This window comes from Perna viridis, chromosome 1, assembly GCF_037379345.1.
Source record: "Perna viridis isolate PV_CMFRI_1.1 ecotype Kerala chromosome 1, ASM3737934v1, whole genome shotgun sequence".
Taxonomy (NCBI): Eukaryota; Metazoa; Mollusca; class Bivalvia; order Mytilida; family Mytilidae; genus Perna; species Perna viridis.
In genome coordinates this window covers 14,266,926-14,285,647 of record NC_142445.1, presented here as the reverse complement: position 1 = coordinate 14,285,647, position 18,722 = coordinate 14,266,926, and the positions used below count along the sequence as shown (strand labels likewise).

The following is an 18,722-nucleotide window of genomic DNA, read 5'->3' as shown; positions in this document are numbered from 1 at the left end:
AAATTAATATGAATTTATCATAGTTTTTGATAATATTAGATTATAAGGAATGTGCAGATGAGACCAGTTCTAACTTCTCAGGGAAAAAGTCAGAAGAGCCACTCAGAATAGTTCTAAATGTGTCTTAGAACAGTTCTAGACCCAGCTCTTATTACAGTTCTACTAGAAGAACCGGGTCTACGAGAACATATCTACTACTAGAGCCAGCTTATCTGACAGTTCTGACAGAGCTGGCTCCACAAGAACAGTTCTACTAGTAGAGCCGGCTCTGCTCGAACTGTTGGAAGAGCTGGCTATAGAACTGTACGAAAACTGTTCTAAATTTGTCATAGATCTGGTCTTCTGACAGTTCTAGGAGGTTTTGTGAGAGGATAAAGCTGATCTCATTCGTAACTAAAATCTGAGTATATTAGCTTGTATAAAGAACTTTACGTGAAATAACGGTTTATGTAATGCGTAAATCGAACCAAAGATCTTTATACAAGATATATAAATATACTCAGATATTTATAATGGTGAGTAATGTTCAATTTATAGATTGGTTCCCGATAGCACACATACAAATAAAACATGTATATTACAAAGGCATTGCATTGCTAGTATCTAATACCTGGAACTAAGTCCCTGGAACCGAGATATGTTCGACATTGAATATATTTACAATATCACTGTCTACAATATGTTAAATCCTACGTGTAAGATTTGTATTTGAATAAAGCGTACATGTAAATAATAGAAAATGAAATATGTACTATACACGAAACTTTTTTATCATCTTGTGTTCACAATTCAATAAAACTCCACATTGTTTTCTTTACAACAGGTAGTCGACGGGTATTTTGTCCATTTCTTTGCCCCTGAGGGTATGGATCCGATTAAAAAAAATGTTCTATTCATTCTTGATGTAAGCAGTTCCATGAGCGGAAGTAAAATACGACAACAAAGTGATGCTATTGATAAAATTCTACAGGATCTACACGAAGGTGATAACTTCAATATAATGGAGTTCAGTAGCAAAGCCAAACTGTGGAAGTCCACTCTTGTATCTGCTACTCCAAATAATATTAAGTTGGCAAGAGAATATGCAAGCAGAATTCGGGCTAGTGGGTGTACGTATTTTATTTTCATTTTTGTTTTGTTAACTTTTGTTTGGTTTTGTTAGTCTTTTTGAATACAAATTTAAATTTTATTTTCTTCTTTGACGTATATATTAGAAAAGCATAGTTTTCTTCAGACTTTTCCGCATCAACAGAAATAAGGACTCAAGAAATCATCAGACCAAAAGACAAAGTATAACAATCGCAATATCATGAACATTTTCAAAATAAAAAAAAAACATTAAAAATTATACTTTTTTTGCACACAAATTGCATCGAAAATGTAAGTCATGAACTCAATATAAAACATTTGTGAAGATGTTGCATGGACAACGAGCAAGCAAATTAGCCATGTACTAAACTTGATTTAATGCAAAAATGTTATATTGCAGGGACTGATATTAATACTGCTATGTTAAAAGGAATAGATTTCCTTAACAAAAACAACGGCGATAATCGAATGAAAGTTATGGTCTTTTTAACCGATGGACAGGCATCTAAAGGAGAGCAGAATCGTGAGAGAATTTTACGAAACATTGATTATAAAAATACTAAAGATGTTGCAGTTTTCAGTCTCGCTTTCGGGAGCGATGCAGATTACGAATTCGTTAAGAAAGTTGCAATCAAGAATAAAGGAGTTGCAAGAAAGATTTTTGCAGATTCTGATGCTGCCCTTCAAATAAAAGGATTTTATGATGAAATTTCTTCGGCTGCCTTAAGAAATGTGACTTTTAAATACCTTGACAACAATAATGACATTGCTTCAAATGCAACAAAACAGAAATTTGATACTTATTTCAATGGGAAGGAGTTAATTATAGCAGGAAAACTATCAGATGACGATGTCCAAGTCCTAAATCTGGTAGTAACTGGTGACGGAATAGGTGGCCAAATTGAGCTTGAGCTGGAGTCCAACATAAAAAGCAGGGTTCCCGAACTAACAAAGGCTGGAGACTTTACCAAAATAACGGAACGAATTTGGGCTTATCTTACTATAAAACAATTACTGGAAGAGGCTATTGGGGAGAACAATGCGGAGACCAAGAAACAATTAAATGACAAAGCTTTAGAATTGTCACTTAAGGTATGATGTTAGAGTTTGAGATTCTATTGGAAAAGCATTTTTCAAAATAAGAGCGTTGTGTGTTGGATTAAAAAATTGAAACAAAATGTTGACAATATGGATTTTTTTTTATTTTTACAAACAAGTAATATTCGTAAGCAACAAAAGAAAAATCACCAGAATGGAAAAAAAATCTTCATGAATTTTATTTTTTTTTGGTCTGGAGTAATTCTAATCGAATATTGAACTTTTTCCGTGTTTAGTTCGAATGTTACTGGTTACTCCGTGAAACACATGTACAGCTTACCAAAATTTCCATTTATTTCAGAAAGCGGTAATTTATCAATTATCTTCAGTTTATAAATTTGAGATAAGCCTTTTTATTTCATTCTCTGATCATTAATCTCGAATCGACGTTAGAGGTAAATAAAACAAGTACTATCTTTTAAAAATGATAGCCGACGCGGTAAAATTTTGTTCTTTTAACGTCTAAGTTTCAACATTTCTTTCAAGAAAATAACACATGGCACATATTATTCAAATTTTCAATACAGATTTTTCGAACGTCACTAATTAATCAGTATTTGGCCAATCGGGAAGCAAAAATGCGATCAGGTGACTTGCGTTTCCATAGAAGAGCGTCCTTAAGGTCAAAGGGTAAAAAGCGAAACTATACCGACTGCGTCGCAAAAAGGAAATATTCGATTCTAAGTTTAGAAAACTTTTAATATGCAAGTTTTTGACCAAAAAGTCCTTCAACACGTTATGTTGGTTCTACTTGAAATACCTCTGTGTAATTGGGGACGTAGTGATCATGATAATCTATATGTTAACACCTGCCTCATATAGAAACAAGCTGCACGCAAGTATTTAACATGCGCATTAAATTTTTGCAGTACAAGTTCGTTACACCACTTACATCAATGGTGGTTACAAAACCTGAGGATAAAGATATAGGAGCATTTGATGAGAATGAAGATGCGGGACGTATGTATATGTATTGTTTCACGATCTAAGGACGCACAGCACCATGACAAAATACAATGTGATCACCTCACGCATCCCCGTCTGATATAGGCTAAAAACCACTAATTCCACTTCCCATAGGCTTCTATGCTAATTTCACAATATTCAATGGCTTCTCTGGACTTTACCTTAACTTTAACCTGCAGATGACTATATATCAGCATGATTCTACATATGTCAGCTCACAATCCTCAGAATGGCATGTGGGGTTAGCAGACTTGCAGTGCAGTACTGGTCACCGGAAGTGAAGGGTCTATAAATAGCATGGGAAATCCCAGTGTTTTCACAAGATAGGGGTATATTTAAAAATCATTATGGAGATTAGGCTTCACATCACAAGAAGCAAAATGCACCTATAAAATGTACAGAAATGTTTTTCCTTTCAGAAACTGTTTAAATTTTTTTAAATAAGATGAGAACTTTTTTCACAGCACTATGAGGAACAGAGGTAATTTCTGCGTAGGACTATTTTTGCGTACGTTCCGAATGCTCATTGGTTGAATTGGTGGTCTGTAACCTAAAGAGTCACTTTTTGTCTTAGAAAAAATAAATAACTATACAGGTATCTTCCTACACACATACTGAATGCATTTGCAAAGTTTCAGTGAAATGTGACAAGCACTTTTTTAAATATTTGATTTTTAAATATAGGGTAACCAAGTTGTGCGAGCAAAAAAGTGAAAATATTCTACCATACTGAAATGCATTAAATATTTGCAAAGAACTTTTTCTGACTTTTCAAATAAAAAATATCAATCACAACTTGTTTTTTAACAATATTAATGAAGAAATAGTTTTAAAAGTAATCATTTTCTGAGAAATTGGTCTATTTTTAAAAATTTATTTCTGACTTGCCTCCCCCTTTTTCTTGATCACATGTCAAAAATCCTAAATCTTTAAATTTTCACAAAAGGTGATATATTTGGCTTTAAATTTGTAAATACAGTGTTTTCACATTAAAACATGACCAGTAAAGGGCACCTAAAGCAAAAAAAGTGCTCAATAATGGATTTTCCATGTTGCCATAGGGGAATGCTTATATGGCCTTAACCGCAGTAATGAAAGTGAGTTTTTCCTCATTTCTAACCTAATTTTTGCTCAAATCTACACAAAACTTGATTTCAAGTGCTTATTACTACCATATTTAGGTAAATATAGCCCTCAAAGTTTAATATTTGATATTTTTACTAAATTTTCTACACTTTTTACAAGATAGGACATAAAAATCAGCCAAAAAGACCAATTTTCCATAATTTGGACCTATAACTTAAAAAAATGCATATTTTGAAGGATTTTTGTAGTGTATTCCTCTCATGGCAAAGTTAACAAGATCTTCAAGTAGTTTAAAGCTATTTCAAGAAACTTTTCATTTTGCCATGGCTTCAGCTTAAGGCTAAAAACCACTAATTCCACTTCCCATAGGCTTCTATGCTAATTTCACAATATTCAATGGCTTCTCTGGACTTTACCTTAACTTTAACCTGCAGATGACTATATATCAGCATGATTCTACATATGTCAGCTCACAATCCTCAGAATGGCATGTGGGGTTAGCAGACTTGCAGTGCAGTACTGGTCACCGGAAGTGAAGGGTCTATAAATAGCATGGGAAATCCCAGTGTTTTCACAAGATAGGGGTATATTTAAAAATCATTATGGAGATTAGGCTTCACATCACAAGAAGCAAAATGCACCTATAAAATGTACAGAAATGTTTTTCCTTTCAGAAACTGTTTAAATTTTTTTAAATAAGATGAGAACTTTTTTCACAGCACTATGAGGAACAGAGGTAATTTCTGCGTAGGACTATTTTTGCGTACGTTCCGAATGCTCATTGGTTGAATTGGTGGTCTGTAACCTAAAGAGTCACTTTTTGTCTTAGAAAAAATAAATAACTATACAGGTATCTTCCTACACACATACTGAATGCATTTGCAAAGTTTCAGTGAAATGTGACAAGCACTTTTTTAAATATTTGATTTTTAAATATAGGGTAACCAAGTTGTGCGAGCAAAAAAGTGAAAATATTCTACCATACTGAAATGCATTAAATATTTGCAAAGAACTTTTTCTGACTTTTCAAATAAAAAATATCAATCACAACTTGTTTTTTAACAATATTAATGAAGAAATAGTTTTAAAAGTAATCATTTTCTGAGAAATTGGTCTATTTTTAAAAATTTATTTCTGACTTGCCTCCCCCTTTTTCTTGATCACATGTCAAAAATCCTAAATCTTTAAATTTTCACAAAAGGTGATATATTTGGCTTTAAATTTGTAAATACAGTGTTTTCACATTAAAACATGACCAGTAAAGGGCACCTAAAGCAAAAAAAGTGCTCAATAATGGATTTTCCATGTTGCCATAGGGGAATGCTTATATGGCCTTAACCGCAGTAATGAAAGTGAGTTTTTCCTCATTTCTAACCTAATTTTTGCTCAAATCTACACAAAACTTGATTTCAAGTGCTTATTACTACCATATTTAGGTAAATATAGCCCTCAAAGTTTAATATTTGATATTTTTACTAAATTTTCTACACTTTTTACAAGATAGGACATAAAAATCAGCCAAAAAGACCAATTTTCCATAATTTGGACCTATAACTTAAAAAAATGCATATTTTGAAGGATTTTTGTAGTGTATTCCTCTCATGGCAAAGTTAACAAGATCTTCAAGTAGTTTAAAGCTATTTCAAGAAACTTTTCATTTTGCCATGGCTTCAGCTTAAGGCTAAAAACCACTAATTCCACTTCCCATAGGCTTCTATGCTAATTTCACAATATTCAATGGCTTCTCTGGACTTTACCTTAACTTTAACCTGCAGATGACTATATATCAGCATGATTCTACATATGTCAGCTCACAATCCTCAGAATGGCATGTGGGGTTAGCAGACTTGCAGTGCAGTACTGGTCACCGGAAGTGAAGGGTCTATAAATAGCATGGGAAATCCCAGTGTTTTCACAAGATAGGGGTATATTTAAAAATCATTATGGAGATTAGGCTTCACATCACAAGAAGCAAAATGCACCTATAAAATGTACAGAAATGTTTTTCCTTTCAGAAACTGTTTAAATTTTTTTAAATAAGATGAGAACTTTTTTCACAGCACTATGAGGAACAGAGGTAATTTCTGCGTAGGACTATTTTTGCGTACGTTCCGAATGCTCATTGGTTGAATTGGTGGTCTGTAACCTAAAGAGTCACTTTTTGTCTTAGAAAAAATAAATAACTATACAGGTATCTTCCTACACACATACTGAATGCATTTGCAAAGTTTCAGTGAAATGTGACAAGCACTTTTTTAAATATTTGATTTTTAAATATAGGGTAACCAAGTTGTGCGAGCAAAAAAGTGAAAATATTCTACCATACTGAAATGCATTAAATATTTGCAAAGAACTTTTTCTGACTTTTCAAATAAAAAATATCAATCACAACTTGTTTTTTAACAATATTAATGAAGAAATAGTTTTAAAAGTAATCATTTTCTGAGAAATTGGTCTATTTTTAAAAATTTATTTCTGACTTGCCTCCCCCTTTTTCTTGATCACATGTCAAAAATCCTAAATCTTTAAATTTTCACAAAAGGTGATATATTTGGCTTTAAATTTGTAAATACAGTGTTTTCACATTAAAACATGACCAGTAAAGGGCACCTAAAGCAAAAAAAGTGCTCAATAATGGATTTTCCATGTTGCCATAGGGGAATGCTTATATGGCCTTAACCGCAGTAATGAAAGTGAGTTTTTCCTCATTTCTAACCTAATTTTTGCTCAAATCTACACAAAACTTGATTTCAAGTGCTTATTACTACCATATTTAGGTAAATATAGCCCTCAAAGTTTAATATTTGATATTTTTACTAAATTTTCTACACTTTTTACAAGATAGGACATAAAAATCAGCCAAAAAGACCAATTTTCCATAATTTGGACCTATAACTTAAAAAAATGCATATTTTGAAGGATTTTTGTAGTGTATTCCTCTCATGGCAAAGTTAACAAGATCTTCAAGTAGTTTAAAGCTATTTCAAGAAACTTTTCATTTTGCCATGGCTTCAGCTTAAGGCTAAAAACCACTAATTCCACTTCCCATAGGCTTCTATGCTAATTTCACAATATTCAATGGCTTCTCTGGACTTTACCTTAACTTTAACCTGCAGATGACTATATATCAGCATGATTCTACATATGTCAGCTCACAATCCTCAGAATGGCATGTGGGGTTAGCAGACTTGCAGTGCAGTACTGGTCACCGGAAGTGAAGGGTCTATAAATAGCATGGGAAATCCCAGTGTTTTCACAAGATAGGGGTATATTTAAAAATCATTATGGAGATTAGGCTTCACATCACAAGAAGCAAAATGCACCTATAAAATGTACAGAAATGTTTTTCCTTTCAGAAACTGTTTAAATTTTTTTAAATAAGATGAGAACTTTTTTCACAGCACTATGAGGAACAGAGGTAATTTCTGCGTAGGACTATTTTTGCGTACGTTCCGAATGCTCATTGGTTGAATTGGTGGTCTGTAACCTAAAGAGTCACTTTTTGTCTTAGAAAAAATAAATAACTATACAGGTATCTTCCTACACACATACTGAATGCATTTGCAAAGTTTCAGTGAAATGTGACAAGCACTTTTTTAAATATTTGATTTTTAAATATAGGGTAACCAAGTTGTGCGAGCAAAAAAGTGAAAATATTCTACCATACTGAAATGCATTAAATATTTGCAAAGAACTTTTTCTGACTTTTCAAATAAAAAATATCAATCACAACTTGTTTTTTAACAATATTAATGAAGAAATAGTTTTAAAAGTAATCATTTTCTGAGAAATTGGTCTATTTTTAAAAATTTATTTCTGACTTGCCTCCCCCTTTTTCTTGATCACATGTCAAAAATCCTAAATCTTTAAATTTTCACAAAAGGTGATATATTTGGCTTTAAATTTGTAAATACAGTGTTTTCACATTAAAACATGACCAGTAAAGGGCACCTAAAGCAAAAAAAGTGCTCAATAATGGATTTTCCATGTTGCCATAGGGGAATGCTTATATGGCCTTAACCGCAGTAATGAAAGTGAGTTTTTCCTCATTTCTAACCTAATTTTTGCTCAAATCTACACAAAACTTGATTTCAAGTGCTTATTACTACCATATTTAGGTAAATATAGCCCTCAAAGTTTAATATTTGATATTTTTACTAAATTTTCTACACTTTTTACAAGATAGGACATAAAAATCAGCCAAAAAGACCAATTTTCCATAATTTGGACCTATAACTTAAAAAAATGCATATTTTGAAGGATTTTTGTAGTGTATTCCTCTCATGGCAAAGTTAACAAGATCTTCAAGTAGTTTAAAGCTATTTCAAGAAACTTTTCATTTTGCCATGGCTTCAGCTTAAGGCTAAAAACCACTAATTCCACTTCCCATAGGCTTCTATGCTAATTTCACAATATTCAATGGCTTCTCTGGACTTTACCTTAACTTTAACCTGCAGATGACTATATATCAGCATGATTCTACATATGTCAGCTCACAATCCTCAGAATGGCATGTGGGGTTAGCAGACTTGCAGTGCAGTACTGGTCACCGGAAGTGAAGGGTCTATAAATAGCATGGGAAATCCCAGTGTTTTCACAAGATAGGGGTATATTTAAAAATCATTATGGAGATTAGGCTTCACATCACAAGAAGCAAAATGCACCTATAAAATGTACAGAAATGTTTTTCCTTTCAGAAACTGTTTAAATTTTTTTAAATAAGATGAGAACTTTTTTCACAGCACTATGAGGAACAGAGGTAATTTCTGCGTAGGACTATTTTTGCGTACGTTCCGAATGCTCATTGGTTGAATTGGTGGTCTGTAACCTAAAGAGTCACTTTTTGTCTTAGAAAAAATAAATAACTATACAGGTATCTTCCTACACACATACTGAATGCATTTGCAAAGTTTCAGTGAAATGTGACAAGCACTTTTTTAAATATTTGATTTTTAAATATAGGGTAACCAAGTTGTGCGAGCAAAAAAGTGAAAATATTCTACCATACTGAAATGCATTAAATATTTGCAAAGAACTTTTTCTGACTTTTCAAATAAAAAATATCAATCACAACTTGTTTTTTAACAATATTAATGAAGAAATAGTTTTAAAAGTAATCATTTTCTGAGAAATTGGTCTATTTTTAAAAATTTATTTCTGACTTGCCTCCCCCTTTTTCTTGATCACATGTCAAAAATCCTAAATCTTTAAATTTTCACAAAAGGTGATATATTTGGCTTTAAATTTGTAAATACAGTGTTTTCACATTAAAACATGACCAGTAAAGGGCACCTAAAGCAAAAAAAGTGCTCAATAATGGATTTTCCATGTTGCCATAGGGGAATGCTTATATGGCCTTAACCGCAGTAATGAAAGTGAGTTTTTCCTCATTTCTAACCTAATTTTTGCTCAAATCTACACAAAACTTGATTTCAAGTGCTTATTACTACCATATTTAGGTAAATATAGCCCTCAAAGTTTAATATTTGATATTTTTACTAAATTTTCTACACTTTTTACAAGATAGGACATAAAAATCAGCCAAAAAGACCAATTTTCCATAATTTGGACCTATAACTTAAAAAAATGCATATTTTGAAGGATTTTTGTAGTGTATTCCTCTCATGGCAAAGTTAACAAGATCTTCAAGTAGTTTAAAGCTATTTCAAGAAACTTTTCATTTTGCCATGGCTTCAGCTTAAGGCTAAAAACCACTAATTCCACTTCCCATAGGCTTCTATGCTAATTTCACAATATTCAATGGCTTCTCTGGACTTTACCTTAACTTTAACCTGCAGATGACTATATATCAGCATGATTCTACATATGTCAGCTCACAATCCTCAGAATGGCATGTGGGGTTAGCAGACTTGCAGTGCAGTACTGGTCACCGGAAGTGAAGGGTCTATAAATAGCATGGGAAATCCCAGTGTTTTCACAAGATAGGGGTATATTTAAAAATCATTATGGAGATTAGGCTTCACATCACAAGAAGCAAAATGCACCTATAAAATGTACAGAAATGTTTTTCCTTTCAGAAACTGTTTAAATTTTTTTAAATAAGATGAGAACTTTTTTCACAGCACTATGAGGAACAGAGGTAATTTCTGCGTAGGACTATTTTTGCGTACGTTCCGAATGCTCATTGGTTGAATTGGTGGTCTGTAACCTATATGCCGTATCTGTAATATCAATCTCAAATTGGGTCATTGGTTAGACATCTCAGCAAAACCTACTGGTGTTCAGTGAGGCGTGACTAATTTTCAAACATTCGATTATCCTTCCAATAAACCCTATTGATTCTACATTGTATGAGTTCCGAATTGGCCAACAAACTTGTAAAACACACAACTCTCTGTATAACTTCATTGTCATGGGTTTGCTTCTTTTCTTTCTCAACAGTTGCATTGGCTGATAAACAGTCGGCTCGTAGATCACAAGGTAATACTTTAAATTGTGCATCCAGTAACAGTAGTTATTTAGATTTTTTTACATTATAATGGTAACAATAAATGCTTGATTGTTTTATGATGATAAACATAACTCTCCAAAATTTTAAATAGAAAATTCACATTTTTATATTTCGACAGTTTAAAAGTAAAAAAAAATGAATGAAGACTAATGATTGTTGTGTTATCCTCAGGGCGAACATTGCTTCAATTCGTCCTTTTTTTACGGGAATGGCAACCAAAGAAATACACACAGAGCTTTACATGAATAAAAAAAGCTATTATCAGCACATATGATTATTATGTAAATGACATAATGATAGAGTTATTGTAAAAAATGAATTATTGAAGACAGACAACAGACGATTGACAATGTACTCTACATCCTGACTTTATTTTACTAAAATAGCAATTTCGAGTTGAGTTCGAAATCAGTATGAATTCCTCTCATACATGTATATTACAGGTAGTAGCGGTGGAAGTGGTCCTGTCAGAAGTATTTCTGGTGGAAGTGGACACAGTCGTGGAGGAGGAGGTTAGTCTATATTTCATCAATAAAATGTTTGTCATTCACGTCAATGATAAGAATGAAATGAATTAAATTGAAAAAAAAGAAGCTTTCAAACAAAGGTAAATAAATAATATATTTGTTTTTAATTTAGTTGCTAGGAACATATATTCTGAGTCATTTACTTTTGATACAGAAAAATCCGTTCACTCCGACACTATACTCAATGTCAAACGATATCAGATAGGGTGTATTCGAGAGCAAAAAAAGTGATATGCTTTTATATTTAATTTTCGAAAGTGAAATAGTCATTAAATTATGATAAAAAAGAAGCAAAAAAAAAAACAAAACAAAAACAAAAAACAAAACAAAACCTCTACATCCTGACAGTATTTTACTAAAATAGCAATTTCGAGTTGAGTTCGAAATCAGTATGAATTCCTCTTATACATGTATATTACAGGTAGTAGGGGAAGGGTTCCTCTCAGACGTGTTTCTGGTGGAAGTGGACACAGTCGTGGAGGAGGAGGTTAGTCTATATTTCATCAATAACATGTACATATATCAATCTCCACATCTTTAAAAATATTCCTAAGTTTGTACAACAGGCCATCCTGCCAATTTTAAGTCGAACGCTTTTTCGTTGCCAAAGAATGCAGAACATACTACAGAGTTCCGTTCCGTGTGAAAAGTTACAGGCTATTTTAACGTATATATTGCTGGTGTAGAACCATGGTCCTTGACAAAACCAAATTCAATTAACAAAAACAAAAAAAAAACAAAAAAAAAAAAAAACAACAGAAAACCGAACTGGTGCGTGATATTTTAATTTTACGAAATTCCATCGGCCACAAACACCCTTAAACCTCTTTATTGAAAATCTAAAATTTTGGACATTGAATGTCACTGTTATCTTACTGATCAATAATATTTCACTTGTAAATATTTGACTAGTCACTTGCTTGTAAACATGAAATTTAAAATTAAGAGACAAAAAATTAAGTTAATTAATTTTGACGAAACTGAACAAACTACAATGACTAAGGCAATTATATGATTTTCACTTAATGATGATTCTTTACAAGGTGGCGGAGATCCACATTTTATGCTGAGAATAGATGGTGTAGTGTTTCCGGTTTGTTTTGATATTCCTGCCAAAGAAGGAGACGTACTACGCATGCTTAGTGATCGTATTTCCGGTACGTTGAAAGATTATAATAAAATCTTACCGAAAAAGTAAGATATTAAACATAATTCTTTAGAGTTACACATGTTACAATTGACTTCGTATTTGAACAAGCGACCTTTTTACAAACTCAATTATTGAAACATCAGTGTAAAAATTATGACAAATTGTTGAACGTTGACATTGTTTTTTTCTTTAATGTACACTGTAAGGCCATATATATTTTAAATCATAAAAATAATGTATTGTATGTAAGAAACAACATTAATATGGTTAAAATTCAATTATACATGCACGATATTGTTACGACTGAACTTTCATTTTTCCGCATTTATTATACATTAACAAGAAATGATTGAAGTCAGAGAGTAGCATATAGAAAAGGGTACGTCAGAAGAATATTGTATGTTTACTTACCTTATCCATAAAATGTTAAAACTCAATTACAAGGACCATAGTATAGAGTATATCTGGCATTTATTCACCTATTGTAACACCCAAGTCGGTTTTTTTCTGTTCTTATTCATCCCAGTGTAAGTGGATAGTAGCCCTTATTTGCTTGCGTTTAAATTATTTGATATGTGATAAATAATATCACATTAACAAAAACGCTTCTACTATGTATTATTTATCTTATTTATTAAGTTTTGTTTACGTTTTTTTTAGGTATGACAATTAACTCAGAAATCATCAAGTCTTTTATAAAACGCGAAAATGGAGAATATAAAACCTTTATTGGAAAGATTGTCATATTAGCTCCAAGAATTCGCATCGAAATTACACCAGAAAAAGTTGTGCTCAATGGTGAAAAGTTTTCTTGGAATGATGAACACATGTTCAGAATGTTTGGACTTAAATTCGGTGTAGGCGTTGTGGGACAAAAAGATAGAGTTCTAAAAATAGATTTCGAGAATGACATAAGTATGCAAATAAAACGAACAGAGAAGGATGGGATAAATACAGATGTCAACTACCTCAATATATATTTAGATAAGGAGGCTGGACTTTCAAAAGAGGCAGGTGGTATTTTAGGTAAGAAATAATAAAATGTATTTTGTATTTCATGCATTTGGTATTACAACTTATCATAAACTACAATCATGAACTACAACAACTTAACATAAATGTTTCTCTTAAAATGTAACTTTCTTAATTTCAAGCGACTTATATTCTAAACAACACACATTCTTTAAAATTGTAAGTCTATCTATATTTACTCTGGTCTTATAGTGACTGAGCACTCAGGAAGATTCAATATTACATTCAGAATTATGCCAAATTGACTACTCGGTTACATTGACACTGTGTAACTTCTGTGGTTTTATATCGTTGGCGTATTTACAAATCATGCATTAGACAACAGAGTGTTAAAAAAATTAAATCAGACTCATATTCAAATGCATGTAAAGATATATGTTATGTTTTCTAAACACCTAATTGAAATTATATTTTATGCTGTACATGTACCTGCAGGTCAGTTTGTCCATAAAAAGACAACACTAACGAAAACTATCATGGACAGTAGAGGACGGATGAAAGCACATTTTAGAGAAGTTGAAAATAAAAATAAGACTCATTTTTCCGCCGTTTTGCATTCGAAACCAGACGTAATCACTGGTGAAATGGTGCCATGTTGGAATTTGCACAATAAGATCAAAGGACTGATAGATGGTAATATTGAAGGGTATTTCAAATCTGATGTTAATACAGTTTGAATGACATGTGCAATTCGGATTCACATGTATGATTTTAAATGGGTCGATGTAGTACTACAGAAAAGGCCATACGAACAGATTATGTACGTGCATGTAAATATTATATCTTAACCGTTTCTACAATATATCACGTTCTGGTTGTTTTTTTTATGAATTACAATTATTTCATAGAAGTGAAGATCGATGATTTGTGTTCAGAGGTTGTCTATCCTTTAAGACAATAAAAGACTAAGCCTTATTTGAGCTATTAACTCAAAATATTTTCAACATAATGTTTACTTGAGATAATGTTCTCGATCAGTTGTATAAAAATTTTAATTTAAGATTTCAGAATTTAAATTTGTTAAGCAAATGATTCTGAAAGAGTGAATCTTTTGCTTACCAAATTTAAATTCTCTCAAATAGAATTTGACTTTTGATATTATAATATCCCATATAGTGGAGCACGAATTATCTGTTTACTTTCAGTTTTACTTGTATACATGTTTTTTTTTTGTTGTCGTCCAGTTTCAATATGTTAGTGGTTTGTGGTCTCAGTTTCTTTGATTCCTCTTATCACCCTTATTTCTGAAGTTGTTCGTCTCTCTTTTTTTTAATATGACATATCCTTATCAAACATGAATCATATTATTTAATTTCAATAAAATGGGAAATGTTGTATTGGTAAAGCGACGGCAGAAAACGAAAAGACCTGGTAAGATAGTACAATTCGCCCAGAAGTGAATTGGTAACAACGATAACGGAAGTTCGTCCGTGCATTTCTGAGGGAACAGGGAGCCCGATCCTCACAAAGATAGGTTAGGCTATTTGTAAGTAAGTTATCCTGGTAACTGATGACGAGGAATTTCTACTGGTACTAGTCGTGAACTGGTCGATCTGCTAACAGATAAAGCCTTATCTTAACCACCTTTTCGTGGTACCACTGAAAATTATAGCACAATATGGTCCAACGTAAAATTATAGGATCCTGACCCCTCTCGTCTTACCAGCTTCTGCCCCATCCCTGCAACGATGTAAATTTATTCACTTGTGTAGTAATAAAATTAATAAAAATTGTCAAACTAAGTATAATACACATTATGACTATGTAAAAAAGAATCGAAAAATTATTATTTGTAAGTATTGAGATCACTTATTAAAAAAATAGATTTGTTGCTTTCCGAAGTTTTTGGTCGTTGGTTCTTCTGAGAAAATGTTGCTGGTTATATAATCTATACTGTAATGTCAAGAGTTTTTCATTCATAGACCATGTCAGATATTACACCAAATAGAATTAATCAGTAGATTTGCATCCCCTTTCGCCCCTAAAATATTTACATAAAAATTGTGTGGGAACTTCAAAATCATGATTTTTTTCTTGTCAGGTTCTAATTTTGAGGTACTAAAACATTCAAATCTATCATTTCTTGGTGACTATAACAATGTTTCTTCACTGAAACTGATATGGCTATAGATTTAGAATATTTCTATACTTCAAAAAGCCAGAATTAGGCTAACAAATATTTTAGTACTTAACATCGAAGTCCTCTCATCCGAAATGACAAGTCCGTCTCTTATAGGAAATAGTACGTCATCTTCGCTTACAAAATGAAAAATCCTTCCTTCCATGGAAATGGTAAGTCACCTTCTCCGAAATGAAAGGTCACCCAATCATTCGACTGACGTAAAAAGATGGTTTATTTTATAGTTGCATGGACAAAAGGTCTACGTTCTTAATACTTTTTTCTCGGTATAATTAAATATTTGTCCATAGAAAAACGCGTGAATTAAATTACCAGAATGGTATGGAATTAAAAAAAAATATTATTTTACGAACAGTTGAGATTCAATGTTTTATCGTTATGACGACATTATTAGCTGTTAAAGAGTAATGTGACTTATTGCACGTACACTGTATTTACCATGGTACACAGTATTGCGTACAATCGTAAAACATACGCGTTTATCTTTTTTTTTAAATGATGAATGTGGATTTAAAAAAAAAAATTAAGTATAGGGATTCATGTTGAATTCAACATTAGAATACACATTCAATGCGAATCTACACTTTTACTGTTCCTATTATTACTGGAGTGATGACAGTAACGACCGTTACGGTAGGGCCAGTTTTGAGACGCATTGGTCGTCTTAGTTCATTTTGTTACGGCCGAAATCGGAATATGGCCCATTCCGGAATGGGACGCGTCCTGAATCGGAATAACGCGAGATTCAACGTTATTCCGTTTCAGGTCGTCCGATTCCGGAATGGGACGATCTCGTTCATAGATATTTCATTGCTTATTTCGAGATTTGTAATGGGAACTTGCTAAATTAGCTCTTACCACTTTTTTCATGTTTAATTCAAAAATCGCTGTAGAACAACATCTTATTTATCCATAAATCCCTGAAAAACGATGCATTTAAATGACATTTCTTTTTACACTCAATAATTTTACGGAACCTTAAACAATAAGCGGGTATACCACCTGTTATATATTCATTCATTTACTTATGTTACTTTTTATGTATTATTTCAGTTACTTTATGTTCTTTTTGTGTTTTTCTTTTTCCATGTCTGGTCTTTGTCCCTTGATTACATTCTTTTGATTTCCGATAGAATTTTGGTTCCCATAATTACTTTTTAACTAAACACTACATTATTACCATATATTTTATTTTATATTGTTTAATTTTGTTGCTATAGAAATATTTCTATTTGAATTTATTCTTTAATAATTTAATTTTTATGTATATAACCGAAAAAAAAATAAGTTCAGCATTTATAATTTACATTGGACAGGGGAGCTGAAAAAGAATTGTAGTCACATTTCTGTTCTTTTTTTCGGCTACATGTTTAGCATGATGCAACATTTTATTCCTAATTGACTTTATCACATATCATGATGCTAATGATATGCAAAACACTTAGTAATGTTTGATATATTTAAATATTTTGGCAATATTGTATTACAGATAATTTATATTTTCTATTAGTTCCACCATTTTCATTAGAATTAGAGGAAATGAGTTATTATTTGTTCTTGGGTTGATTGAACTGAACAAGAATAAAGAACCATGAAAAGTCCTAAAGATTATTTTTCCTTTTTCTTAGGGTGTAATTCATTGTTACAATCACTATGAAATCTATCTGGCAAGGTTTAATAATGAAGTTCTTTTTCAATTTTATTCGTACAAAAGTTTTTACTTTTTCCTAATTAGCTGTATTTGTATATATTTTTTAATTGGGTGTTAATACTTTTCTAAAATGGAAAGTTCGACCTCGTTATAGGGATCAAACTGCACTAAAATATTACATTGTATTTTTAAATTGAAGATGTGTACTAAACATATTAATATTTGTTTAAATATGTTCTATAGATGTAAGACATTTGTACTGAATATGATGTAATAAATTCAATTTGAAGATCAGAAGGAAATTCATAAATCCAGGTATAACGACTATACATGGAAAACAAACATACACGAACAGCTTATACTAATCAAAAAGGTACAAAGATGAGCAAATCACGTGAATCCTCAAAATTGGGAGCATGGACTACATGTAATTGCAGCGTAAGCATGCTTTGCTTTTAATAAAGTTGTGCGAATTTAATCAGAGGAAGTAAATGGAATAAAAAATATTTTTTTATTACCAAATTAAAGGACCAAATAAGGCATGTAAAAATATTTGGGACTGATAACTCTAGGTAGGAGGAAAGAATTTGAAACACGATTTCTCTTCCACTGAAATAAAGGAAGGATAGAAGCAAATACATTTGAGAATCAACATAAATAAATGACTTTTATAAGTTCTAGAAGTATGTGAACGGTAAAAACACCGAAAACAATAGTGTAATCAAAGTACAGAAGTACTGAGTCAATTAAGGCCTTCATAATTTGCTCTGTTCACTTTTCAAATTATAAAAAAAAGATTGTATAATATTAAAATAGGGAAAGTAAATTTTAAACCCCCTTTCAGAAGGATAGGTATACACTTTTACCATTGTCCGTTTCTCCGTTTTTATTTTGTTCGATATGTTTCTATAATAGTCAGATTTCGCATTTTTAACGGCTAGATTACACTTTTTTTCTTATTTTTCTGAAATTTTCCCAACTATCCGGACTATCATGCTTTTTTTTTTTGCCTTGTTATGACAGCGGTTTTTCTTCCTAATTATTTTTTTAAGGGAGAGTTAATCCAAAGTGGGTCTTTCTTGTTTATACTAGTGATACGGTTTTGTATAACCTCGTCACGGACAGAAATATTTTTATCCGTGATATTTGAAGTAGACGAATCTATTTGTTCATTTACAAATAGGGAGTCCCAGTCTACTCTAGCGAGACGATCTCTCAGTAGGTTATAATCTGCTTTTTCATATAGATAGATTTTTCTTTTAAAGAGATTTTGAGGTTAGATTTGGGAGATTTAATATTCCAAAATGGGTAAATGGAAGCGAACTTGATCTAAGAAATAAACAGGATTTTCTTTTTAAGTCTTATTTCTAACCATAAGCATTCTAATTGACCAACGCAAAGGACGGGACGCCAGATACAGTCTATATTGGATCTTACACAACAACACTCCTATCCAAACGAACTAGTCTATCTTTGCGGAATAGTTGGTATCCTGTCATCGATATTTCATT

General features: G+C 31.9%; 1 protein-coding gene across 2 annotated transcripts in view; it reads left to right on the top strand.

Annotated features, from left to right (window-relative positions):
- Positions 1–17,513, top strand: part of LOC148627372 (inter-alpha-trypsin inhibitor heavy chain H3-like) — a 33,598-nt gene extending 16,085 nt beyond the window's left edge. The window contains exons 6-14 of one of the 2 annotated variants that reach the window (XM_088571907.1): positions 824–1,109; positions 1,490–2,181; positions 3,057–3,147; positions 10,642–10,680; positions 11,155–11,223; positions 11,660–11,725; positions 12,282–12,395; positions 13,049–13,414; positions 13,856–17,513. In XM_088571907.1, the coding sequence (XP_088428033.1) occupies positions 824–1,109; positions 1,490–2,181; positions 3,057–3,147; positions 10,642–10,680; positions 11,155–11,223; positions 11,660–11,725; positions 12,282–12,395; positions 13,049–13,414; positions 13,856–14,097 (1,965 nt within the window). In that variant the 3' untranslated portion in view covers positions 14,098–17,513. The remainder of the gene's footprint in view (positions 1–823; positions 1,110–1,489; positions 2,182–3,056; positions 3,148–10,641; positions 10,681–11,154; positions 11,224–11,659; positions 11,726–12,281; positions 12,396–13,048; positions 13,415–13,855) is intronic. The other variant, XM_088571918.1, reaches the window with a different exon arrangement.
- Positions 17,514–18,722: the final 1,209 nt, after the last annotated feature.